The 22,231-nt window shown below is 34.3% G+C and overlaps 1 protein-coding gene across 1 annotated transcript in view; it reads left to right on the top strand.

Moving 5' to 3' along the window:
* Window positions 1–19,692, top strand: part of LOC117177916 (Down syndrome cell adhesion molecule-like protein Dscam2) — a 273,718-nt gene extending 254,026 nt beyond the window's left edge. Inside the window, exons 12-30 of the mRNA XM_033369016.1 lie at window positions 949–1,068; window positions 3,419–3,592; window positions 3,754–3,904; window positions 4,018–4,166; window positions 4,271–4,402; window positions 4,569–4,866; window positions 5,043–5,221; window positions 7,976–8,145; window positions 14,673–14,811; window positions 14,935–15,052; window positions 15,281–15,732; window positions 15,829–16,010; window positions 16,089–16,482; window positions 16,568–16,711; window positions 16,800–16,946; window positions 17,355–17,554; window positions 17,674–17,827; window positions 18,535–18,637; window positions 19,446–19,692. Of these exons, the coding sequence (XP_033224907.1) occupies window positions 949–1,068; window positions 3,419–3,592; window positions 3,754–3,904; window positions 4,018–4,166; window positions 4,271–4,402; window positions 4,569–4,866; window positions 5,043–5,221; window positions 7,976–8,145; window positions 14,673–14,811; window positions 14,935–15,052; window positions 15,281–15,732; window positions 15,829–16,010; window positions 16,089–16,482; window positions 16,568–16,711; window positions 16,800–16,946; window positions 17,355–17,554; window positions 17,674–17,827; window positions 18,535–18,637; window positions 19,446–19,692 (3,653 nt within the window). The remainder of the gene's footprint in view (window positions 1–948; window positions 1,069–3,418; window positions 3,593–3,753; window positions 3,905–4,017; window positions 4,167–4,270; window positions 4,403–4,568; window positions 4,867–5,042; window positions 5,222–7,975; window positions 8,146–14,672; window positions 14,812–14,934; window positions 15,053–15,280; window positions 15,733–15,828; window positions 16,011–16,088; window positions 16,483–16,567; window positions 16,712–16,799; window positions 16,947–17,354; window positions 17,555–17,673; window positions 17,828–18,534; window positions 18,638–19,445) is intronic.
* Window positions 19,693–22,231: the final 2,539 nt, after the last annotated feature.

The following is a 22,231-nucleotide window of genomic DNA, read 5'->3' as shown; positions in this document are numbered from 1 at the left end:
AGCATTTATCCTAACCCTTTTAATCCCATCTAGTGCCTCATTTGCCTTTTCAAGAGTTTTACTTGTTATTCACGCTAAGTAAACCAGATACTACATATTTTTATTATACATTTTATCACATATTACACGTGTCACAAAAACGATATCTCGTCTTGTAAAACGTTGAACACTACTCACAGTATCTCGCTTGTGCAGCGTTTTTTCACCACCGTAAAAGTAGAACCCGCCAATCGACCGACCTCGAAACCTAAAATTTCCCCAATTCCACACGGGAGATCTCACAATAAGCGGGTTATTTGCCCCTCGAATGAGCATTTGCCTCAATAAGTCAAAATTTGCTAAAACCTTTCATTCAACTAGAGATCTCTCATATCAACTGTGTTCCTAGCTCCCTCCTTACAACTGTTTTCCATACTACCTTCCTAATTCTCATACTCTAGATATCAAAAATCTTAATTTCTTTTTATTCGAAATTTTCTACAAAATTTCGTCCTTCCATTTCATTTAATTTGATTTATTCTAATCAGGTTTTTGAATTAAGATCTTTCTTTAAATTGTATTGTTTGGATAAAATTATATATTTCGATAAAACTTTACTAATTTCTATAAATAAAATTCACTAATCAATTTGCATTCATCTTGCTTAATTCAAAAAATGTAATTAAAAAACGAGCTTGTCGTTGGCGCAATTTGTAATGTAAAGCTCGCGTGCCCTACAGCTTTCAGCTTTTTCAGTGATGTTTTCTGTGCTCAATTTATTCAGAAAACTTAAATTTTTTATTTTTTTAAAATTGTACAATGAAGCAGAGATGACATCGATTAATTTCCACGCGGCCCCATGCTTTAAAATCCTTTTCTCTTAAGACAAAATTTAAAAATCGCTAACGACCGGTACATTTTTTTGCGGCCCGTGGCGGAATTTGTAAATTGGAGTTATTTGATTTTCAGTGCCACCAAGATGGATCGTCGAACCCACTGATGTGAGTGTTGAGAGAAATAGGCATGTGGCTTTGCACTGCCAAGCACAAGGTGTGCCAACTCCAACCATTGTTTGGAAAAAAGCGACCGGTAATCTTTTTTTGGATACTTACAGTCTTATTGATGTTGAGCGCTGAAAATAATTTAACATACAAATTTATTTACTAGATAATTTCAACACAATTTCAGAAAATTTAGAACATAAATTAAAATAAAACCTGTGTATTTTTCAAGTATTCTTCAAAGAAAGGTATTTTGGTTTATGGATAACATTTCTATAATATTTCAAAAGGATTATACACATAATTCTATTAAATTAATAAATAATGGCATAAATTCTAACAAAACTGCATAAAACTAATGAATAATCATGAAATTTATTGGAACTAGAAATGCTAGAACGGGAAACTTACTATTAATCCAATTTTCAATTATTAGCTTTGAGAGTTTGATAATTAAATACGGAGCGCACAAAATTAAATGATTTTAGATCAAGAATTTAAAAAAGATTCAACTTTCATTTCTTGATCTTGTACATTTTAAAATTGAAATTCTTAATATAATTTAATCTTTTGCAGTGCTTATTTTTCAACCTGTCAAATTTTGATTGACATAAATCGCAAATTATTAAATTTTTAATATTTTAATTGTAAATAAACTTAGATAATGTATGTTTTGGTACAATTTCAGATTAGGAGCTTCACCCGTTTTTTGGCTGAAAAAACAGTTTTTTGGCAACAAACTATTTGAATTTTCAATTAAACGATAAATGAAGGGATTTAACTAGGCAGGAGATTAAAATTATTGGTACTTTTGTTACTACGATGTAGTATGGGTATGTCACGATATAGGAATGATCATATTTAACTCATCGTTTAGGTGCCTTTAAAGATGCAAACGGCAAGAAACGCCCCTTTGAAAGTTCACAAAAATAACTTTGTCAAAACCTACCCTTTTCCAACGTTTAATGGGGGCGGGAAGGCACCCCTATGATAAGTAAAAAAAAATGTTGGTCAAATCCCTACCCTTTTCCAACTTCTCGTTAAATATGATCATTCCGATATATTGCGACAGACCCATATTTGAGACATCATAGTAACAAAAGTTACAATAATTTTTAACTCTTACCTAATCAAATCGCTCCGTTAATCGTTCAATTAAAGATTCTAATAGTTTGTTGCCGAACAATTTTGTTTTCCAGCCAAAATGGAGGTGACAGGTGACGCCCCTATTCTACAATCTAACCAATGTTGTAATATAGATTGTCTTTTCACTTGAAGACCCGGAAATAAAAATAATGTTATATTTCTATGACTTATACTTTTGAATTGTACACATTTTTATTGTTTTTCGTTCTAAGATTTTTCAATTTTGGAAGCCTTACATTTTTGATATATTGATATTTTTAATTTGAAATTGTTTAATTTTTATTGTTTAGTTTTCAATTTTAAAATCTTCAAATGTATATTTTTTCCGCTCCAGATTCTTTAATCTGACGATTTGTTTTTGAATACTTAAAATCAAAAATTATTTAGTTTGGAACGTTTTAATTTGAAAATCTAACAAACTTTATAAGATTTTTTGAAATCCGTGAAAAACCCGGCAGTTTTCCTGAGTTTTGAGTGGTTACCCTGCAAGCCCTGTAATAGATAAAAACAAATGAAATCACAGACACTATAATAACCCTTTATTCTGTTAATAAATAAAAACGAGTTCGGTGAGGGAACAATCAATTATCTCGCTACTATTCTCAACATCACTCCTCAGAATTTATTGGTTATTGGAGAAATGGGGGGCTGACCGATACTGGTATTTTTCCCTTACAAACGTCCGACCATTACTCGCTTATTCTCCTTACTTATTGGACGTGCTTCGAAGTAGAAATGGTTGAGCGCAGTTAGACGGAATGTTCCCACCGATGTAAACCTCAGCGATTTATGAATTCCATTAGCACTCACAACGAAACGATAGATATTTCTCACTCCGATTGAATTTTCAGATATCTCATTCGTGCATTTCACGAACCTATACTTTTTTAAATACTCCTCCTTTTTTAATTTTTTACCACCTAGCAAAATTGCGAAGAACTCGCGCTGGACTTTCTCTGATTTATTAGTTAGCTTACTTTTTCGGACAATTTAGCACTGCTCAATAAATTTATACCACGTCGTGCAGCACTTTTAAAATTATATTTTACACAAGCATAGTTCCAATATTGAAAAAGGGAATTTATTTCTAGCGATATTTTTCTAGAACTCCTTAAAAGCTCATTATTTACTGCAGGACGTTTATATAAAGTGCAGGAAAAATTTACTTTGTCAGGATTCAAGTAATGGAAATATTTTCAGATATTAATATTATTGAAAGGAAAAGGTCTGAAAGGTTCTTGATTTTTATTAATAATTTTTTTTTTTGTTAATAAAATATTTCTTGAAAACAGGTGGTAAATCTGGCGAGTATGAAGAGGTGCGAGACAGAGCGTACACGAAACTTTTTCCGAATGGCACTTTATTACTTCAACACGTTAAAGAAGATCGAGAGGGTTTCTACCTTTGCCAAGCCAGCAATGGAATTGGAACTGGCATTGGAAAAGTAGTGCAGCTTAAAGTAAATTGTAAGTGTCAAACTTTTATGCCTCTTGATCGTTTAAAATGACTATCGTCTCGAATTGTTCCTTAAAACTGATAATAAAAGTCCACTCAAAGTAATTTTTTGCTCTCAAAAATTTGTGTATCAATTGGACCGTCCGATGCAACTAATATCCATTTTTAACAGCCTCACCATTTTTTGCGGCTCCATCTCGCCTTGTAACTGTAAAAAAAGGTGATACATCCACCTTACACTGTGAAGTTCATGGCGATAAACCTGTAACAGTCACCTGGTTGAAGGGTGGTAAGATTGAACTAAATCCTTCAACTAATTATCGGTAAGAAAAATATCAAATTTTCAGTACCCTTTTGTAATATAATATCATTTGTATTTTGGGTTTTCTTTCAAATATCACGCTTTACAAATTAACAGAAAAGTTAATTTTTAAAGGGTGACGGTGAAGCAAGAAGTGACGCCCGATGGAGTTGTAGCTCAACTACAAATTGCCTCTGCTGAAGCTTCTGATAGTGGAGCCTATTTTTGTCAAGCTAGCAATCTGTATGGTCGCGATCAACAGTTAGTGCAACTTATTGTGCAAGGTACAATCATTTGTTGAAAATATAACACTTTCTGTTATAAAGGCTTCTACCAAATTCACTTTATTTATAAAATTTATGAAAACGATTTTCCAAAACATTTTCAGAACCACCCTTACCACCGAGTGGACTAGAAACTGCAATGGTTGCAAGTCGCAGCATCAATGTAAAATGGCAGCATAAATCCCAAGACACGAGCGAAGTGACCAAATATATTCTTCAATATAAGGAGGGAGAAGGTAAAATTTATTACCTTTTGCACCTAGGTGTAAATCTTTTTGATTTATTTTTTTATTTTCTATTTTTAAACAAATGTTTTCAAAATTCGTGTCTTCTATTTTTAAAAGAAAATCCTCAGAGATATATTCAGATTGGAATGATGAAAATTGAATTTTGGGATTCCAGGTTTATGGCAGCAACAAGAACTCACTGGACCACCTCTTTCTTATGCTGCACTTATTGACGAATTGAAACCAGCGACAAGATACACAATTCGAGTGATTGCAGAAGGGCCGGCTGGCAGATCGGCACCATCCGCTGAACTACTAGTGAGAACAGAACCTCAGAGACCTGCAGGTCCTCCTATTAATTTAGTGGCAAGACCACTCTCCTCCTCGGAAATTTTGATTACATGGTCTCCTCCTCTTCCTGAACTCCGACATGGCGATGTCCAAGGTTTCAACATAGGATATAGAGAAACTAGGTGGGCATATCATGAAATTAATACGTTTGTATCTTACAAGAGCGCCAAGAATCTTCAAATGATCAAGGCATCATCTAATCATATCATCTAGTTTTTATCGATTAAAAAATGTTTTCTACTGTTTCATCAAGATTTACAACAACAAAAAACCGTAGATATGAATTTATTGATTTTAGCTCTGGAAACCCATCTTACAATTTCACATCGGTTTCTGGAGATGGTGAGGAAGGTGGAGGCGAACTTCGTCTATCAGGACTTCGACCTTACACCAGATATACTTTGGTTGTTCAAGCTTACAATCAAGTTGGTTCTGGGCCCCTGTCTGAACCTCTTGCAACTCAAACCTTAGAAGATGGTTAGAAATATCTTTCTTTACTAATTGTCAATCGAATTAATCTAAAATAATCGAGGATAAACGCGAGAATAAATAGATTCGGTAGAAATATTGATTCTAAAACATTGTTATAAATAACAACAATTCAGTCTTTCAAATACTTTTCGTTATCAGATGCGTGAAAACCGCAAGTTTCCAAGCATGTGAAGCCGGCTGGATGTTGCTCTTTGTTGACCAGGAAAAAATCTTTACCAAAATTGTACTAGAACTAGAAAAAAAAGGTTCTTTTACTGCAAGATACAATATTTTATAGATTTTTCTATACTGAATTTAAATCTGTCTGGAAAAATAGCGTACATTTTCATTTCGAGACAAATCCGGTTAAAGATGACAAATCCAATATAGTGAGGCACAAGTAGGAAACATGATCACAAAAAAACCGGGGATACGAAACGTTGCAGGAGATTTCTGCGATTCACCGAGAAAGTATCTCAATTTAGAGTACCCACCTCGGTGTTTACTCTGTCTGACCGATTACCTGCAATATCTCGTACCCTCAGTTTTTGCTATGATGGTAACATGAAACAATCGATTATCTTTGGTTTTTCGGACGCTGAATCTAAATCTGACGTCAGGATTTCAAAATAAAAGGAAAACTTGGAAAATTTATGAAAACTTTAGAAAATTGTACGTATTTATGTTTCCGAGGTCGCTAAATCCAATTCTGATGCTAGAATTTCGAAATAAAAAATTGCGGAAGAAAAATTCTGTAAACTTTATGAAATTGGTAAGACTTACATTTGTGAGTTCGCTAAATTTATATATGACTTCATAATTAGAAATTATCTGCCCCATAGGATGATACATAAATTTAAATTCGCCCTGAAAAATTGTTAGCTCATTTTCAATTTATAAAATTTCACTAGCTACAATTTTATTCATGTAATAATTGTTTAAAATTTTTTTATATATTAATCTTCGAGCTGTAATTGTTATTCTCTAGAAACTACAGGGTCAGAATGTGAGAACATTTGATTGCAGGCGATTGAAGGTTAAAGGTCTTTATTTATTTGCGTAATTAAAAATCCGTCTTGAAATCAATGTGTTGTACGAAGAATAGGCTATCTTTTTGTTCCCCTTAAGAATTAGGCTAACTTCATTTAGCTAAGATTTCAGCAGGAATAAATAACGTATTATTTTTCGAAACATTTCCAACGAATTCAAAACTCCAGCATTTCGTATTACAGTTTATAATGTAATTTAGGCTCTCGCAACTTTGAAAACAAGAAACTTTAAAAGATTTTTATTTATTTTAACACTTCTACGTGTTTACTAAATTACATACAAAATGATGTTAGCCGAATTCTTAACGATAACGAAAAGATGGCCTATTCTTCGTAGAACCCATTGAATTCCAAGTTTATTTTTGTATCACTGGAAGAAGTTATCATTTTTTATTATTGAAAATTAAAAATGGCTGCTAAACTTTTTTTGATTTTGTGTAAAACGTAGTTATCCGAGTGATCATCATGAATGTAAATGAGCTTGAATATATAAGGTAAGTGTGCCAGTTATCGGAAACATAAGGCTAATTTCAGATTTAAAATGCTTAACAAATTATATTAAACATATTTAAAGCTTAAGAAATGGGTTTCATCGAATAAAGCGTACCTTTAGAAAAGTAAATTACTTATTACTTGTAACATATCATATTAAAATCAATATTATAAGAAGTTCGAAGTTATAAATACGAGAATGAATGGGTTATCGGCAAGTCAAAAATCTGGCTGCTTCAGTTACCGGCACTTTGATGTGTTAGTGATCGGCAATAGCGTTTAGGAAAAAACATTTTTGCTGATAACGAAAATCACAACAGCGTACTATATGTAAAATACTGCCCATCTGCGGACAACCCATGCATTCACAAAGACTGGCACATTTGCCTTACACACTCTTATTAGCGGTTTCATAGGCTTGAGATATCAATGTTAATATACATTCGTATTTTAAATTGAATACTATTTTAAACAATGTAAAATATGCTAAACAAATTTTTAGGACAAATTTCAATTTACTTATCATCCTATGGGATTAACTATTTTCAATTTTGAGGTCAAATTTAGATTTAGCAATGGTATTGCCAATTTTGTACAGTTTTCTGAATTTAAAAAATTTTATTTTCCACCATATTTGATCCGTTATATTTTTAATTTGAAATGCACGTACTGGCGTCAGATTTGAATTCAGTCAATTTAAAAACATAGAAATAATCAACTTTGTCAAATTAACATCATGCTTCTGATTTTTGCGTCTCTCCATATTGCATTTTTCATCTTTAACTAGAGATGCTACACTAGTCTCTACATTTTGCCAGAAAAATGGTCTTTGTCCGCAATTTCTAGGCCGAGAAATTCGGGAAAACTTTTTTCTATACTTTTTCCTTATTATGCATTTAACGAGCTGTTACCTCGTTTAAGAAACATCCATTTATGTCGATGCGTTCGAGAGTTATTGCGTTTTAAAAGCAAGTTTTGCAAAATAGCCCACTGTGGACCGTTTCGAAGTCGAAAATCTAATCTTTTCATTGCTGACACACTCAAAAGCTAAGATACAGCCTACGAGTCGTTCCGCAAACATCACGCTCGATAAAAACAACTGCTTCCATCCCTAGATGCATAATATACTATTTTATTTTAATCTTCTATTTTATGGGAAACATCATAATATTTTGTAATCTTTCTAAAAGACAAATCTAGTTTTCATTGTTACTTTCAGTACCAAGTACACCACCCGAAGACGTAAGATGTGCAGCATTAACTTCCCAATCTTTACAAGTCTCATGGCAACCTCCACCCAGTTCTCACACTAATGGAATTATTCAAGGTTACAAACTTCATTACGAACCAATGTTGGCAGAAAGTTGGCGAGCTGTCGACGAAATGGAAGTACGTAATTTTTTTTATATGACAAAATACTAAGAAATTTAAAAATATGTTGATTCTTAGAAAGTTAATTTTTTATAATTTGTAGGAATTCTTCATTGATATTAATTTGAATTTTAGGCGTTGAAGAGGAACTTTTAATTATTCCAAGTTAAATTTTTCCATAGAAAATGACGGGCCTTTTGCGTAGTAGTTTCTCGTGCTGAATTCAAACCCGAATTCCATTTTTCGCTTGTACATTAGGTTTTGGATATTTTTCTATTCAAGTTTTTTTTAATTATATAAAAAAAGTTTTTAAAACAAGTATTTATAAAAAAAGATATGCTTAGGCTTGTATTATCTTTGGCTGAAACCACGTCTCATGACCTTGAGATCAGTGAGTGCAGTCTGCAATGGGCTCAATGCTACGATCCGACGACAGTCTTGTTCACCCCGAGGTAGGATTACTAGACTCGCTGATTTGTCAGCCAATGTGCTGATTTTTTACCCTTGGCACGGATCGACTGATTTTTCATGAAATGTGCTGACTTTCAACCGAAAAGGCGATTTTTGCATGTTTCTTACATATTTTCGGTTTCACATGCGTTTTGAACCAAATTTTCCCGGTAACAGAATGTCAAATAAAAAGGATATTTTTGATGGTCTTATTACATTTGATGAAAAGAGAAAAGGGATAATTTTTTTAATGGCGTTTGGTGAAGCGAGGTTTGATTACCTTAGGGTTACCAGATGGGTTTCGAGAAAAATCAGCACATGTCCGTCTGCACCCCTCACCCACACATATACACTCAGCAAGTACGTACACTGTGAAAAAAAGTGGTTGAAACTTACAAGTCGGCTTGTAAACGTTTTACTATGATTAATGCGTTAATTCTACAAGTTTGTTGTGAACTTGCAGCGACTAACAGTGCAATTTAACAATATTTGCATCAATTTTACCGTAAAAGCGTCATATTAACACATTAATCAGTGGATATAAAAATATCAGTGATTAAGGTGGTAAATTTCAACCATATTATAATCGATATTATCATGCACTTTTACCAGGCTTCTTTAAAATCACAAAATTTACTGTAATCTAATTTACATGGAAAGTATAAAAAAGCAGAAAGATGGAAATTTTACCAGCATTTTTTAATTCTACTGCAGAGGAAATTTAATTGCCGGGCGGGTGTCACTCGACAACACAACAACGCGTTCGCGTGTTTTGTGTATCAAATGTAATATATTTTAAGTATTGCATCCGTTCCGTCTACATGAAGTTGCGGTATAAATTCATATTGCCAGAAGTGTACATGTTCTGATGCGCGGTTTTATATTTTATGATGCGCAGCCTCCCTGTGGACCGCAGGAAGCGAAAATAGCCTCTATAATGTACCCTTAAAGGCCCCACTGAGTCCCCCTTCGGTTTTTTCTAAAAAAACTCAAAAAAACAGCAAGATATACTTTTAAATTGTTGAAATTCGGATTCTACGTTACAATTTGCATTAGAAATTCACGGAGTAATCGCAATACTTTTTCTTGCAGCATTAAAAACTTTAAAAAATGAAATATCTTTCATTTACATGTGCCGAAGGCGGCTTCAAGTGCATGTTCTTTTAGTAGCAGTTAATAAGCGCTCGGTCGGTAACTTTAAGAATTTTGTCTGGATGCGAGCGCCTGGCAGTGGGAACCTCAGACAACAACGCTGCGATGCAAGTGAGAGAGAATTTTATTGTTAAACTTCGCGCGCAACATACTACTTGAGTTATTATGGATGCGCTTGAAGTCACCTTCAGCAAAATTTTAACGCAAAATTCCGATTTTAACAATTTAAAAGTTGGACATGGCTGTTTTTTTTGGTACTTGTATGGTACTTGTATGGTATTTGTATGGAACCAAAAAAAAAACGTATTTTGGACTAGCTAAAAGTATCGAATTTATGAATGGAATTCTTAAATTAAACAATTATAATATTATGTCAATGTCGAGCTTATGTGTCTCTTTGTCTCGAGATGACCTCTGCCATTTTAAATTGACAGCTGAATTTTATAAGAGGAACGTAAAATTACACTGTCTGAAAGTGACATTACGGGAATTTTTCTATCTGCATGTGATTTTAAAGTATCACATTCATTTTCAACCATTGCAGTAAAATTCCCACTGGTATGTTTATGTGCCAGGGATAAAAGAAGCAGCGCATTTGCTGACAAATCAGCGCGTCTGTTAACCCTAGGTTACCTTTTCACTGAGTGTGTGGGGGGGGGGCAGCAAAGATGTGCAGGCGGACATTTGTTGATTTTTTACAAGACCCATTTGGTAATCGTACCCTAAGGACACGAACGACCGAAGGACGACCGCTTCTGCATGTTCCCCGAAAGTATCTTGACATTTCGTTGGCACGCAAGGATGCTTTTCAGGATATTAACGAGTATGGCACCTTCAAGAGCACCAACGATCAGGGCGACTAGCTGAAAAGAATATTCTGGGTATAACCGTCTAAACTCCCTTAAAAGGTCTTTATACCTCTCTTTTCTTTTCGATCTCCTTGGCTGTGACTCTCTTGTCGTCCGTTGAGGAAAATTCGAAAATACATGGTTCGTTTCTCGAAGTCGAGGAGACTTATGTCAGAGCTTTGGTGCACGACAGAAATAATTGTCGATAATATGTAGTTCCAGTATACTAGGCTCCAAAGCAGCATCAATCTCTCTATGTATGTGATTATGTGGTCAGGAACCCTTAAGCTTTGCTCATGAAACCTAAAGCTTTCCAACAGTCCGATGATAAATCCATAGCAGATCGAAAGCATTCCTGTAGTCAATCCAGGTAATCGGTAGACAGCGCTGCACTGTTGGATGCTGCATCTTTTCAGACACATTTATCGATAAGCAGGTTCGCCCCACGCCACACAGGTCCGATTATCCGCACAGTCCTATCATTTAAGATAGCTGTGAATATCTTATGACGTGTGTTCAGATACCTTAATGGCCTGTAATTCTTTAAGATAGACAAGCTGTCCATCTTCGAGATAAGCACCCCAGAAAGCAAACGTGCAGAGCACGCAACTCGCACGGCATGCGAAGCACGCGATGCGTGCTGGGTGCGAGGCATATGGGTCGCCCTTTTGGAGGGGCACATACATGCGAAGCATATGTGACGCACTCTGTGATAGGCACAATATGCTGCGCATATGTGTCGCACTTTGTGAGGGGCATTATTTATACATGATATATACATAATAAGCACATTTTTTGATAATAGTAGTATAGTAAACTATTATTATTGTAATAAAATTTGTTTAAGTATTGATAATTATTATAATTAAAGATTTAATTCATAGATATTGTAAAAATAGTTCATTTACCAAAATTAAAACATTCCCGATTTTATAATAAGAATAAATTATGATATTAGTAAGAATTATTGATTGCATGGTTGTTATAGATTCGACGTACAATATGCATTTTATTTATTTTAAAACTATAATTTCCAACTTTAATCCACTACACAAGTAATTTCAATTACCCTTTTGTCAATTATAATTTGAAATGAAGTAAATAAAAAAATTAAATTTTTGTATAATTTCTACTTTACATGTTTATTTATGTTTATCACATCAAATTGTGCTTTTAATTTCAAATTTAATATTAAATTGAGTTTAAAATGTAATTTGAAATAAATATTTAAACAACTTGTTCAGAAATTTGAAAAATTCATCTTTAATTTTCAATCGTATTGTATTCATTTTTTATTATTTTGAAGTAGAAAGAAAAGGAGCTATTTAAAAATAGCGCGCATTAGCTAAATAATATACGCCGCAGACGCCGTCAGGTCGGTCGAACGGTAATCTCTCGACGCGCCGTAATAGCTGTTTTCAAATTCCGTTGTCGGTTTCGTTTTGCGAGTTTTTAGCGAGAAAACGTTGGTTCTCGATTGCAAATTTTATTATTGCCATAGGATTTTTATGTGTAGTGCCTCTACGGCCCCCCGTTCCTTTGAATTTGTGTTCAATATATCGTGCGCGTGTTTATTAATATTGTTCTATTCTCCCTTTCGGCGTTACCGGTTTATTTAGATTTCGTGTAAGACAATTTTAACAATATAATAATAGCAGGAACGTACGTGTCAAGACTTACACATTTTAATTGCGACAAGTACGGTATTAATTTCGCCTACGGTAAGTAAAATATTTTTCATGCATGCATTTTTTTTAATTATTCAAACAAAAAATATACTTTTTACCTACGTCTTAATGTTTTCAGTCAGTTTTATGTGCCTGTATCTTGTAGTTGCAGCGAAAAATATTTATTATTTTTGTTGCAAACATGCGGAAATTGAATTGCTAATGCGCAACTAAAATTTATCAATATTCCTTCCACCCAAGATAAAAAATACGTTCATGATAATTTACCTGCTGTTTGTTTAAATATATCAGTGCAAATATTTTCTATACTCTGAAAATCATAAATGTGTGCACGCACCATACCCGCACCAGCACGCATGACGTGCGACACACCTGCCACGCATATGAGGACGCAGCTGTATCATCCCCTACGCCCACGTCGTGCGAGAAAATCCACACGTGGTGCGTCGTATCGTGCGCGCACTTTGCTATCTGGGACTGTGCGTCTTTTCACCAACTACTCCGGAATAAGCTCTTCCGACTTTAGATGTAAGATGAAACTGCTGGCCAAATGCTGATGAGTTCAAAGAAACTTCTTCCACCAGAAGCTCTTCATACCATCTGTTCTTGGAACGGAATAGGTCTGCATGCCTCGTAATATTTTTTTCACCTCTTTGGTAGTGAAAGGTGGGCATTCCTCCTCAGGTATTATGAGGGCACTGCACAGCTCTTTGAAGCTAAATTTATGTTCTGTGTTATTTTTTCCTTTTACTCTGAACTTCGTAGACTTCTCTCCAACATTTTCTTAAGACTTCTACCATGTTAAGAAATGTACTGGTAATCCCTTCAATTAAATTTGCTTATATTCATCTAGATTTGATGTAAAACATGGAAATCGTGGAAAAGTCTGAACTCCATTGAATATACTGTTACTTTCTTAAATTCCATCGAACTCCCTTAAACTTTCCTTTATTCACTAATTTCATTTGAATTACCTTATATTTGCTTGAATCCAGTTAAACAGTCTAAATTCGCTTAAATTTCCCTAAATTAGTTCAAATTCCGCAGAGCTAAATTGAATTCTTCTAAATCTGCTTAAATTCCTCTTCATTCCATTAAATTAACTTAAATTCTCTTAAATTCTCCTGAATTATCTTGAATTTAAAAATTTGATCATTATTTTATCTACATTAACAATACAAGATTATGGTGCCTACTTAAATGGTAAAGGTAATATTTATCTAAGTATATATTTTTCTAAATACTTTGTCAGTTTTTCCTTTTGTGCTCGTTGGATTTACCGACTACTAATGAAATCGGGTAGTCTGGCCCTGGTGGCGTCACGGAATTGTTTGCGGCTGATCTTGGAAACAAATTGACATAAATTAATATTCTTTGCAGCAATTTGTAGTAAATTTTCTGAAAAAAGCTATCTATAATTTTTTTCAGATTCGTAGTCATATTGCAAAGGCATCCTGTGAGTCTTTTCTTTGCTAAACTCATCCTTTATACAGAAAAACTTATTTTTATGATTAAATAAATTGTTCACGATATCTGTCCTTTTTTTAAATTTCTTAGTTTTATGCCTTAAAGAAGCCAAAATAATATATATTTACCACAGGTACAATTACCAAATTTATCAATATTTGATCTTTTAGATATTAGGTAAAAATCCTGAAATTATTATTTTTGCTCTTCTGTTTTGTTTTTACTCAGTAACAGTAAAAGTGTACTCAAAGAAGAAGAAGCAAAAAAACATAAAATGTCAATCTAATAAAAAAGTCAAATTTATCAAAACAGATCAGCAAAAATCATAATTTTATTAATTTCCTTACTTCGAAGGTCTGTGAATTGACACTGTTGGAAATATACTAAAATCAACGAAGTTATAACGTTACAAAAATAATGAAAAATTTTGGAGATATCCAAAATAATAAATTGAAGTCTTTTTGTACTAGAAACTTGAAAATCGAAATCTTGACAATAGAACATTTCGGGATTTTTACAACTCTGGTTTCAAAGTTTCAGATATTTGTAGCTTTTGCATTTTTCTAATTTCTTTTCTAGCTTCTTTAAGAAATAAAACGATAAATGTTTACAAAAAGAATTGATTTCTTTTTAATTTATTTTATGCTATAAGAAATAAGCTTTTCCATATAAAAGATTCAATCTAGAGTGGACGGAGCTCACAGAATATCTCTCTTATATTACTATGAATCTAAAAAAATCAAGAGAAAAATTAAAGGTGGCCTTTATGAGAAAATGGAATATGATAATCCTAACGTGTAGACAAAAATATAGGACACATTTTGTTGAGCAGTGTTATTAATTATCAATACTTCATCTAAAATTATTTCAATTAAAGTATCTTTGTTCTAAACTATTACATACTGAATCATTTGTATGATAGATTTTCTTTAATTAACAGGTTCGGAAAACTAATGCTCTAACAACCGTCTTAACGGGTCTGCGGAAATATACAAACTATAGTATTCAAGTTCTTGCGTTCACAAGAGTTGGCGATGGAGTCCCGACTCGAGTCGCTTATTGTCATACTGAGGAAGATGGTAATCAACAAATGTTTCGAGTTAAATTAACTAGCTCTAATTGAGTTTAAATAATTATTTAACAGAACTGTATTTTGAATACAAGCAATCTCTTATCATTTAATTAATAACCCCCGCTAATAGTTCCAGGCAGTCCAGCAGATATTAAAGTGGTTGTTAGTTCACCACAAGCCCTCTTCATCTCATGGCTACCGCCTCTTGAACCCAATGGTATCATTACGAAGTACAATCTCTACACTCGGTGAGAATTTTAGTTTAATATAGAATTATATCAATCCCAACCTTATATTTATTTCAAAAGTTTTAACCTTATGATTACATAAAAACTAATAATTAAATTAAATTACAATCTAGAATTTCTCGTAATTGATTCCTCTGACGTCACAACTAGAGGAAAAACGTACTATAGAAATAGAATTAAAAATTGAAATTTTACAAACGATCCAATATATTTTTCAACATTTTTTAGAGTCGTCGATGGTCGGGAAGAACTAAACCACGGGAAAAGGACACTAACAGCGGCGAATACCGTTTTCGAGGCAACTGGGCTCCAGCAGCATGTCGAGTACCAATTTTGGGTGACCGGAAGTACTCGAGTTGGTGAGGGCCAAAGTTCAAAGGTAGCGGCTCAAGTTCCCACAAATCGAGTTCCTGCGAGAATAACTTCATTCGGCGGTCACGTGATTAAACCCTGGAGAGGATCGGCTACACTTTATTGCAATGCAGTTGGAGATCCAACGCGAGAATGGTTCAAAGGCAATTCTGAACAGATCCATACTGATTCATCTAGAAATGTTCAAATCATGCAAACTGGAGAACTAGTTTTATCGAGTCTCCAAACTCAAGATGGTGGGAATTACACTTGCCAGGTGGAGAACTCCCAAGGAAGTGATAGGCTGCATTACACTTTGACTGTTCAAGGTCTTTGCTTCTATTTAATTTACTCGTTTTTGTTTTGATATAATTGAGTTTAATCAATCTAGGTTGATCAAAATGATTTTTCTTGTTTCTCAACAGTTCCACCAAATTCGCCCGTCCTTTACGTAACAAGTTCTACAGCCAGCAGCATTTTACTTCACTGGAAACAAGGTTACAATGGAGGAGCTCCACTTACAGGTTACACTTTACATTATCGAACAACTCATGGAAATTTAGATGAATTGCAATTATCAAGAAGAGCTACGAGTCATGAATTGAAGGTCAGTTTTTTGGATCGATGATAACTAAATCTGACTTTAAAAGCTTGACTCTGGTTTCCAAATATATTATTATTACAGGGACTTATGTGTGGAAACACGTATCACCTTTACTTAACATCTTACAACAAAATTGGAAGCAGTCCTTCTTCGCCGGTTCTTTCTGTAAGAACTCAAGGTCAACCGCCAGGAATTCCACCATCTGCAGCTTTCCTGGCACCGAATTCAACGACTCTGGCTCTTCGCCTCCACGTATGGCCAGATAATGGATGTCCGATACTTTACTTCATCATCCAGTACAGACCAATCAACGAGTTCCACTGGACTTTGGTGTCCAATAGTGTAAAGATGCATCGCAGGTTTATCGTTACAAATTTGGCACCGAGTTCAGTTTATCAACTGAAAGTTGAAGCTCACAATGTGGCAGGAAGCAGTCAAGCAGAATTTACGTTTGTAACTCTAACAAAAGAAGGGGGTATGTATGACTTTCAATTTAAATTCGAAAAGTATTGAATTAGATAATAAGTTGACTCCAAATTATGATTTTTGAAAATTTGTAGAACCTCCTCCTCCGGAACTTTCCAAACGAGGATTCATAGCAGGAATACCATTTTATGCTGATGTGAAAATCATCTTGCCGTTGTCGGTTGCTGCGGTCGCACTTTTCGCAGCTGCAGTCACTCTTTCTTTACGTTGGAAAAACAGTAAGACCCAGAATCTCGAGTAGTAAGCTATGGCTGTAGTGAAAATTGGTTCATTTAAAATAATTGCATCTGATTTATTAATGTACAGGATATTCGGGGGACCGGGTACCGAGACCGATGAAGGAATCACAGGAGAACCAGCAGAACGCCGAAACCCAGAGGGAGCGCTACTATGCCACCATCCACAAGGTGGCCCTTCAGCAGGCCAACTCAGGAGGACCGGAGAAGATTCCAGGTGAATCTTTGTTACGATGCAAACGAAAGACAGGTTTTTTATTGTCTTTATTTACAGGAAGAGCTCAGATCATACAAATTGAGCTTTGACCTCTGACTTATAAATTTTTAACCCCGTCCTTCAACCACTGAACTATATCAAAGGGTATTCACCCTTTATCTCTGACACTAGACACCTAGGCTTGCACTATCACCTCTACTCCTTGGCCTTTCTACTCTTTCAACTCTGACCCTTGAACCCTTCTTTAATGCCCCCAGCTTCAATCTCTTGCCTCTGACATCTGCCTTTTTTTATTTTTGAAATCTGATGGAAGAGGGTGTACTTGTCGATTAAAGAGGATAAATTGGTGAGCGATTGAGTAAATTTGACGCGATTTGAAAGGTAGGCAATGCCGCTCGTGGGTTACAGAGACAGCGGAGGATATCTCGCCGTACGCTACGTTCCAGCTTTCGGAGGGGGGCGGGGGAAGCCTGGCAGGGCTGGGAAGTCTTGTAGGCGCGGAAGCCGCCGGGGGAGGTATGCATCCCAACAACACTCTCCTTCACAGCTTCATGTACCACGAACACGCCATGACGGAGGGGTGCGCGAGTCCTCCCCCTCAAGTGACGGTCAGTGTCATTTCAATTTTTCTTAAACTAAATTTCATAAAATAATTAGGCATTTCACAGCGCAGTAAATCTTACTATGCTTATTAATATTGAATAAGAAAGAAATTTTTTATTTATAGACAATGAAGAGCGTGTCGTCACGACGACGTCAACAGAGGAAGCAGCATACTCCGGGGGACGTCGAGACCGACGAGAGCGAGTCTGACCCGGATCAATTAACGAGCTCCCGAACGGAGTCTTCGAACCAACTGGATGCAGGCAAATTGAAACACAGTAAGATCTATTGAGACCATTGCCGAATTTAGTTATTCTAATATTTTGCTTGAAAATTAATTAACAGGATGACTCAAGACTCAGAAAATAATTTCGAAAAATTTGCCGATCTTTTCCAAGTTATTTCGATGTTTCAATTCAAACCTTTAAAACTGAATAATTTATCATTTAAAGTATTCAAAATAGAAACTTTATATTAACGAATCTAATTTTAAGACGGAACAATTCAAAGTGTTCAAAATCGAACAATTTCAAACTCAATCGTCCAGCATTATACAAATTCCAAGCTATAAAAACTAAACAATTTTTAAATTAGAAAACATCAAAAACTATACAATTCCAAAGTAAAAGCTTCCAAATTTAAACAAAGTTTACTTCAAGATCTTCAAGCAGCAAAATAATTCAAATTGAACATTTTGAAACTGTTTTAGATTTAAAGCAATCAAAATTTTTACATTTAGAAAAATAAGTATTGAAAATAGTTAAAGTATACTATAATTCTTCATTTGAAAATGTCTGTGTTTGAGGTATTCAGCTTATAGCATTTATAAATTTATTAAATTTTATAAACATTAAATTTGTGATGTTTTAATCAAATCATAATCTTATTAATCCAAACTTAGAGAGTATTCTTTGTATAATTATATTTCAGGAATTATTATTTTTAATTAATTATTATTAGCCTACTAAATATATCCATTTCCCAGTTCGGGCTGTTTCAGATTTCATATATCACGGCACTTCGAGCACTTCCTCAGACATCTCACCCATGTCCGAGCAGAAGTCCTTGCCACGGAGGGGTCGATCTAGGTAAGCGAAATACATTTTTTGTTTAAGGGGCCTCCGTTAATTTCGTAAGACTTTTATTCTGCCCTGCAACGGAAAAACATAGTTAAGCAACATTTTATTCGAAAAATGGGATTTTTATATAAGTGGAATCGAGAGAGTAAGCTGCGCCTATCAAGGTTAACATTATAATTTTTTAATTATTTATAATGAAAAATGAATGTTCAAAATTCCGAATATTGAGCCAATTGTCCAAATGCAACATAAAAATGTATGTAAAGTACTTTGCGGTGCCTGAAATTTGTAAGAGAAGACGAATACGTGACGAAATACAAGGGAAGAATATAATTAAAGTACTTTGCGAATCTTTTGTCTGTCAAAAGTGGTCGAGCACGCTGCTGGGTACAAAATCAAAACTCCGCATGGGCCATCATGTGCTGTACGTAAAGTGTCAAGTTGTAAATGTGTCGAATCGAGCAGAGATAGCCAAGGGAAGAATTGCGCAAGCGACAAAGGATAAATTCGGCATGCCATGCATGGCGTTTGCGGATTTTTCTTGTTGTATCAAGGGCCGAACGCTCGATAACTGTACAGCTTAGCACTTCCCAAGCGACTTTGCGTACGTCGTAGGTGGTATTTGATTTCAGAAAGGTACTTGCATTAATGAAAATGTGTTCCAATACTAAAGTATTAGGCGGGGGTCCTACATTTTCCAAAATAATTCTTACGTAATTACTCCATTAGCGAAATCTTGATTGCTATATTGTAAAAACTGAAAAGAAAGTTATCGGTATTTTTTATTAAAACTTGAACAACATTTCTTACTGTTCAGATGGCATGTTCCCAGCAGGAGTTCTCTGCGCACACTACTGCCTCCAATATCCATCGCGGAAACCGCCTTCGGTGGTAACCAATCAAATCAGGTGGGACATCCACCAGGAGTCGAGCGGCCAGAACTTAGCGAAGCTGAATGCGACATTGACTCCTTGAAGAAATTGAAACTTGGTCTCAGAAGTTCCCTTTGGTCGAGGCCAGGTGCCCAAAACAACCCCTCCTCTGATTATTCAATAGCCGTTTAAACCCCCCTCCGCCAATTATACCACCAATGTCGTCTCAGTGTTACTAACCCCCCCCCCCCCCCCCCCCCCCCCCGCCCCTCATCGTGTCTCAGCCCAATTTAAAAAAATCTTATAACAACCTTGTAAATAACAATCGCAACTTTTTTCTAAAATTCATGACCCGAAACTCAAAGGACACATAAGCTTATTTCGCCCGCTAAGTATTGTCGAGCTCGAACGAACATAGCCACAATACTTAGCCAATAGTTTGACAATACTTAGCCGGTGGAATGAGTTTATGTGCCCTTTCTGTTTCAGGCCCCTCAATTATGCTAGTCAAAACATCAAATTGGTAATAAATATTTTAGTTAAAACAAAAATAACTTCAATACATAAACTAGTTCTTATACGAGATTCCTGGTATCGAGAGCTGCCGATCATAAATTGTTCATGTCCGTGATAAAGTGGTTTGTGTCTTTACAAGAATTTTATCATGGACTCACTGGGAGATACCACCAATTGTGAATTTTACATTCGGTTCATTATTTTTTTAATCAAAGCTCATGACCTGACTATTAATTTTTCAAAAGAGTAATATGCGGTTTTTCGCTTATTTTTTAGAAAAACGAATTTTGAATATTCTGAACACGCCATATGCGTTCGACGAAAAACACTTTCAAACGGCCGGTAGCTAACCCAGTAGCGCTTCGGCTTTATACCCGCAAGATTGCGTATTCGATTCTCAGTGCCTGCACCTTCTTTATGTATTTATGTTTGATTAAATGAAATATTTTTGAATATAATTGTCTTTAATAATCTGACTTTTTTTAATTTTATCATGTTTTGCGCAGACAAATTCATTTTCTATCAATGTTATTAATTTTTTTCATACTGTTTACCAAATATACTTAAAATTAGATTTATAAACGAAATTTTTTTAACGAAAAAAATCATTTTTTGCGAGAAAGAAGATAAAGTTATAAAAAGTCCGTTTTCCCACTGCCTGAGATACCGGCCGTTCGGAAGTGTTTTTCGGAAAACTTTATACGGGCTATGGCGAATATTACAAAGTTGATTTTTCAAAAACGCCGAAAAGGCGTTGGAAAATTATTACTCAGGTAAGCAGCTTCCATTAAAAAAATTATGAATAAAATTAAAAATTAATGGTTGGCGGTCTTTCCTTGTTAAACTAATTTAACGATAAATGTCGGTAAGATGAATTCTGAATAAGAACCGACCTACATCAATTATGGCTACTTTCTTCTCTGAATGAATTTACCATTAACATATTAAATGTTGAGAAACTTTTGCACTGGGAATGAGTTGACAATAATTGTTCAAAAGATCGTCCCGAATATTCTGCAGGTATCATTTTTCTTTTTTAATATTATACTTTTATACTCTTAGGTAATACTGTATCAACCCAGAACTTCCAAAAGATCTTTCATAAAATAGTTCTATCACGAATAATGTACTGTAATCTTGACTGTCAAAAAGGTACGAATTTATTGTTCATTAAATGTTCCAGAATATCTCATAATTGAATTTCCAAACTTCACTAATTTTAATCAGATCATTAAGTGCCAACAAATTATCGAAACCCAGTTCTCCATTTTTTGAAGGTTTCATATCAGATATTTTCAAGCAGCCATTTTAGTTTTCATTGAGCATTCTCACTTGTTTTAATTTATTTAAATGTTTCGCTAATCTTATGGTATAAGAATAGGGTTTTACTTGATAAATGAAGCATATTTTTAACTAAATTAGATTACTAAGCTTTATAAAATGATTGCAAAGATTTTTTGTACTTATATATAACAATGTGTTCGATATATTATTTTAGTTAGACCAGAAATTATTCAAGATTTAGTTAGACAATTATTAGGTTTAGTAAGTGTCGAGAATTATAATTATATTCTTAGGACTAAAGTAGCATATTCAGGATGTTTTTGCCTTTAAAATGTCTAATGTTAAAAGTTAAAGGAATAAATCATTAATATTTTAAATTGAATTATTTTCAACATTATAGTTGTCAAACTTCAGAGACAGTACAACCCTTTGTTTAAGAATAATCTCTAACTAAACAAACAATACATCAATTTAATCCGAAGAAACAAAATTAGTTTTTGTTTCCTTGTTTTAATGGAGGGTCCATTATACCCGAAGCTTAACTTTTTGAAGTTCAAGTCTATAAAAATAATACACATATTGCTCGCTCAAACTACATTTGGAACTTTCTTCAAAGAATTGAATACTGAAAATTAATAGGTTCATAAGACATTCATGAAAGATTTCTTATAAGTCTTTTTTTAACGAATACAAATTGACATTTAACAAAAATTGAAGATTCATGCAGTCGATTTTTTTCTGAAATGAGCATGTAACTCTATAAACTAATAATAGTTAGTGAAAAATCGTTTCCCAATCTGTCATCATCTTTTATAAATATATAAACTATAACTATTCTTGTGAAAAAGTAAATGGTATCAAAAATCCCAATGTCGAAAAACCTTTAAAAATATTTAAACAGACTCACAAAAATATATATCTGAAATCAAAT

The sequence above is a fragment of the Belonocnema kinseyi genome, chromosome 8 (genome assembly GCF_010883055.1).
Source record: "Belonocnema kinseyi isolate 2016_QV_RU_SX_M_011 chromosome 8, B_treatae_v1, whole genome shotgun sequence".
Taxonomy (NCBI): domain Eukaryota; kingdom Metazoa; phylum Arthropoda; class Insecta; order Hymenoptera; family Cynipidae; genus Belonocnema; species Belonocnema kinseyi.
Note: the sequence above shows the minus strand (reverse complement) of the source record. Positions and strands in the feature narration are given on the sequence as shown.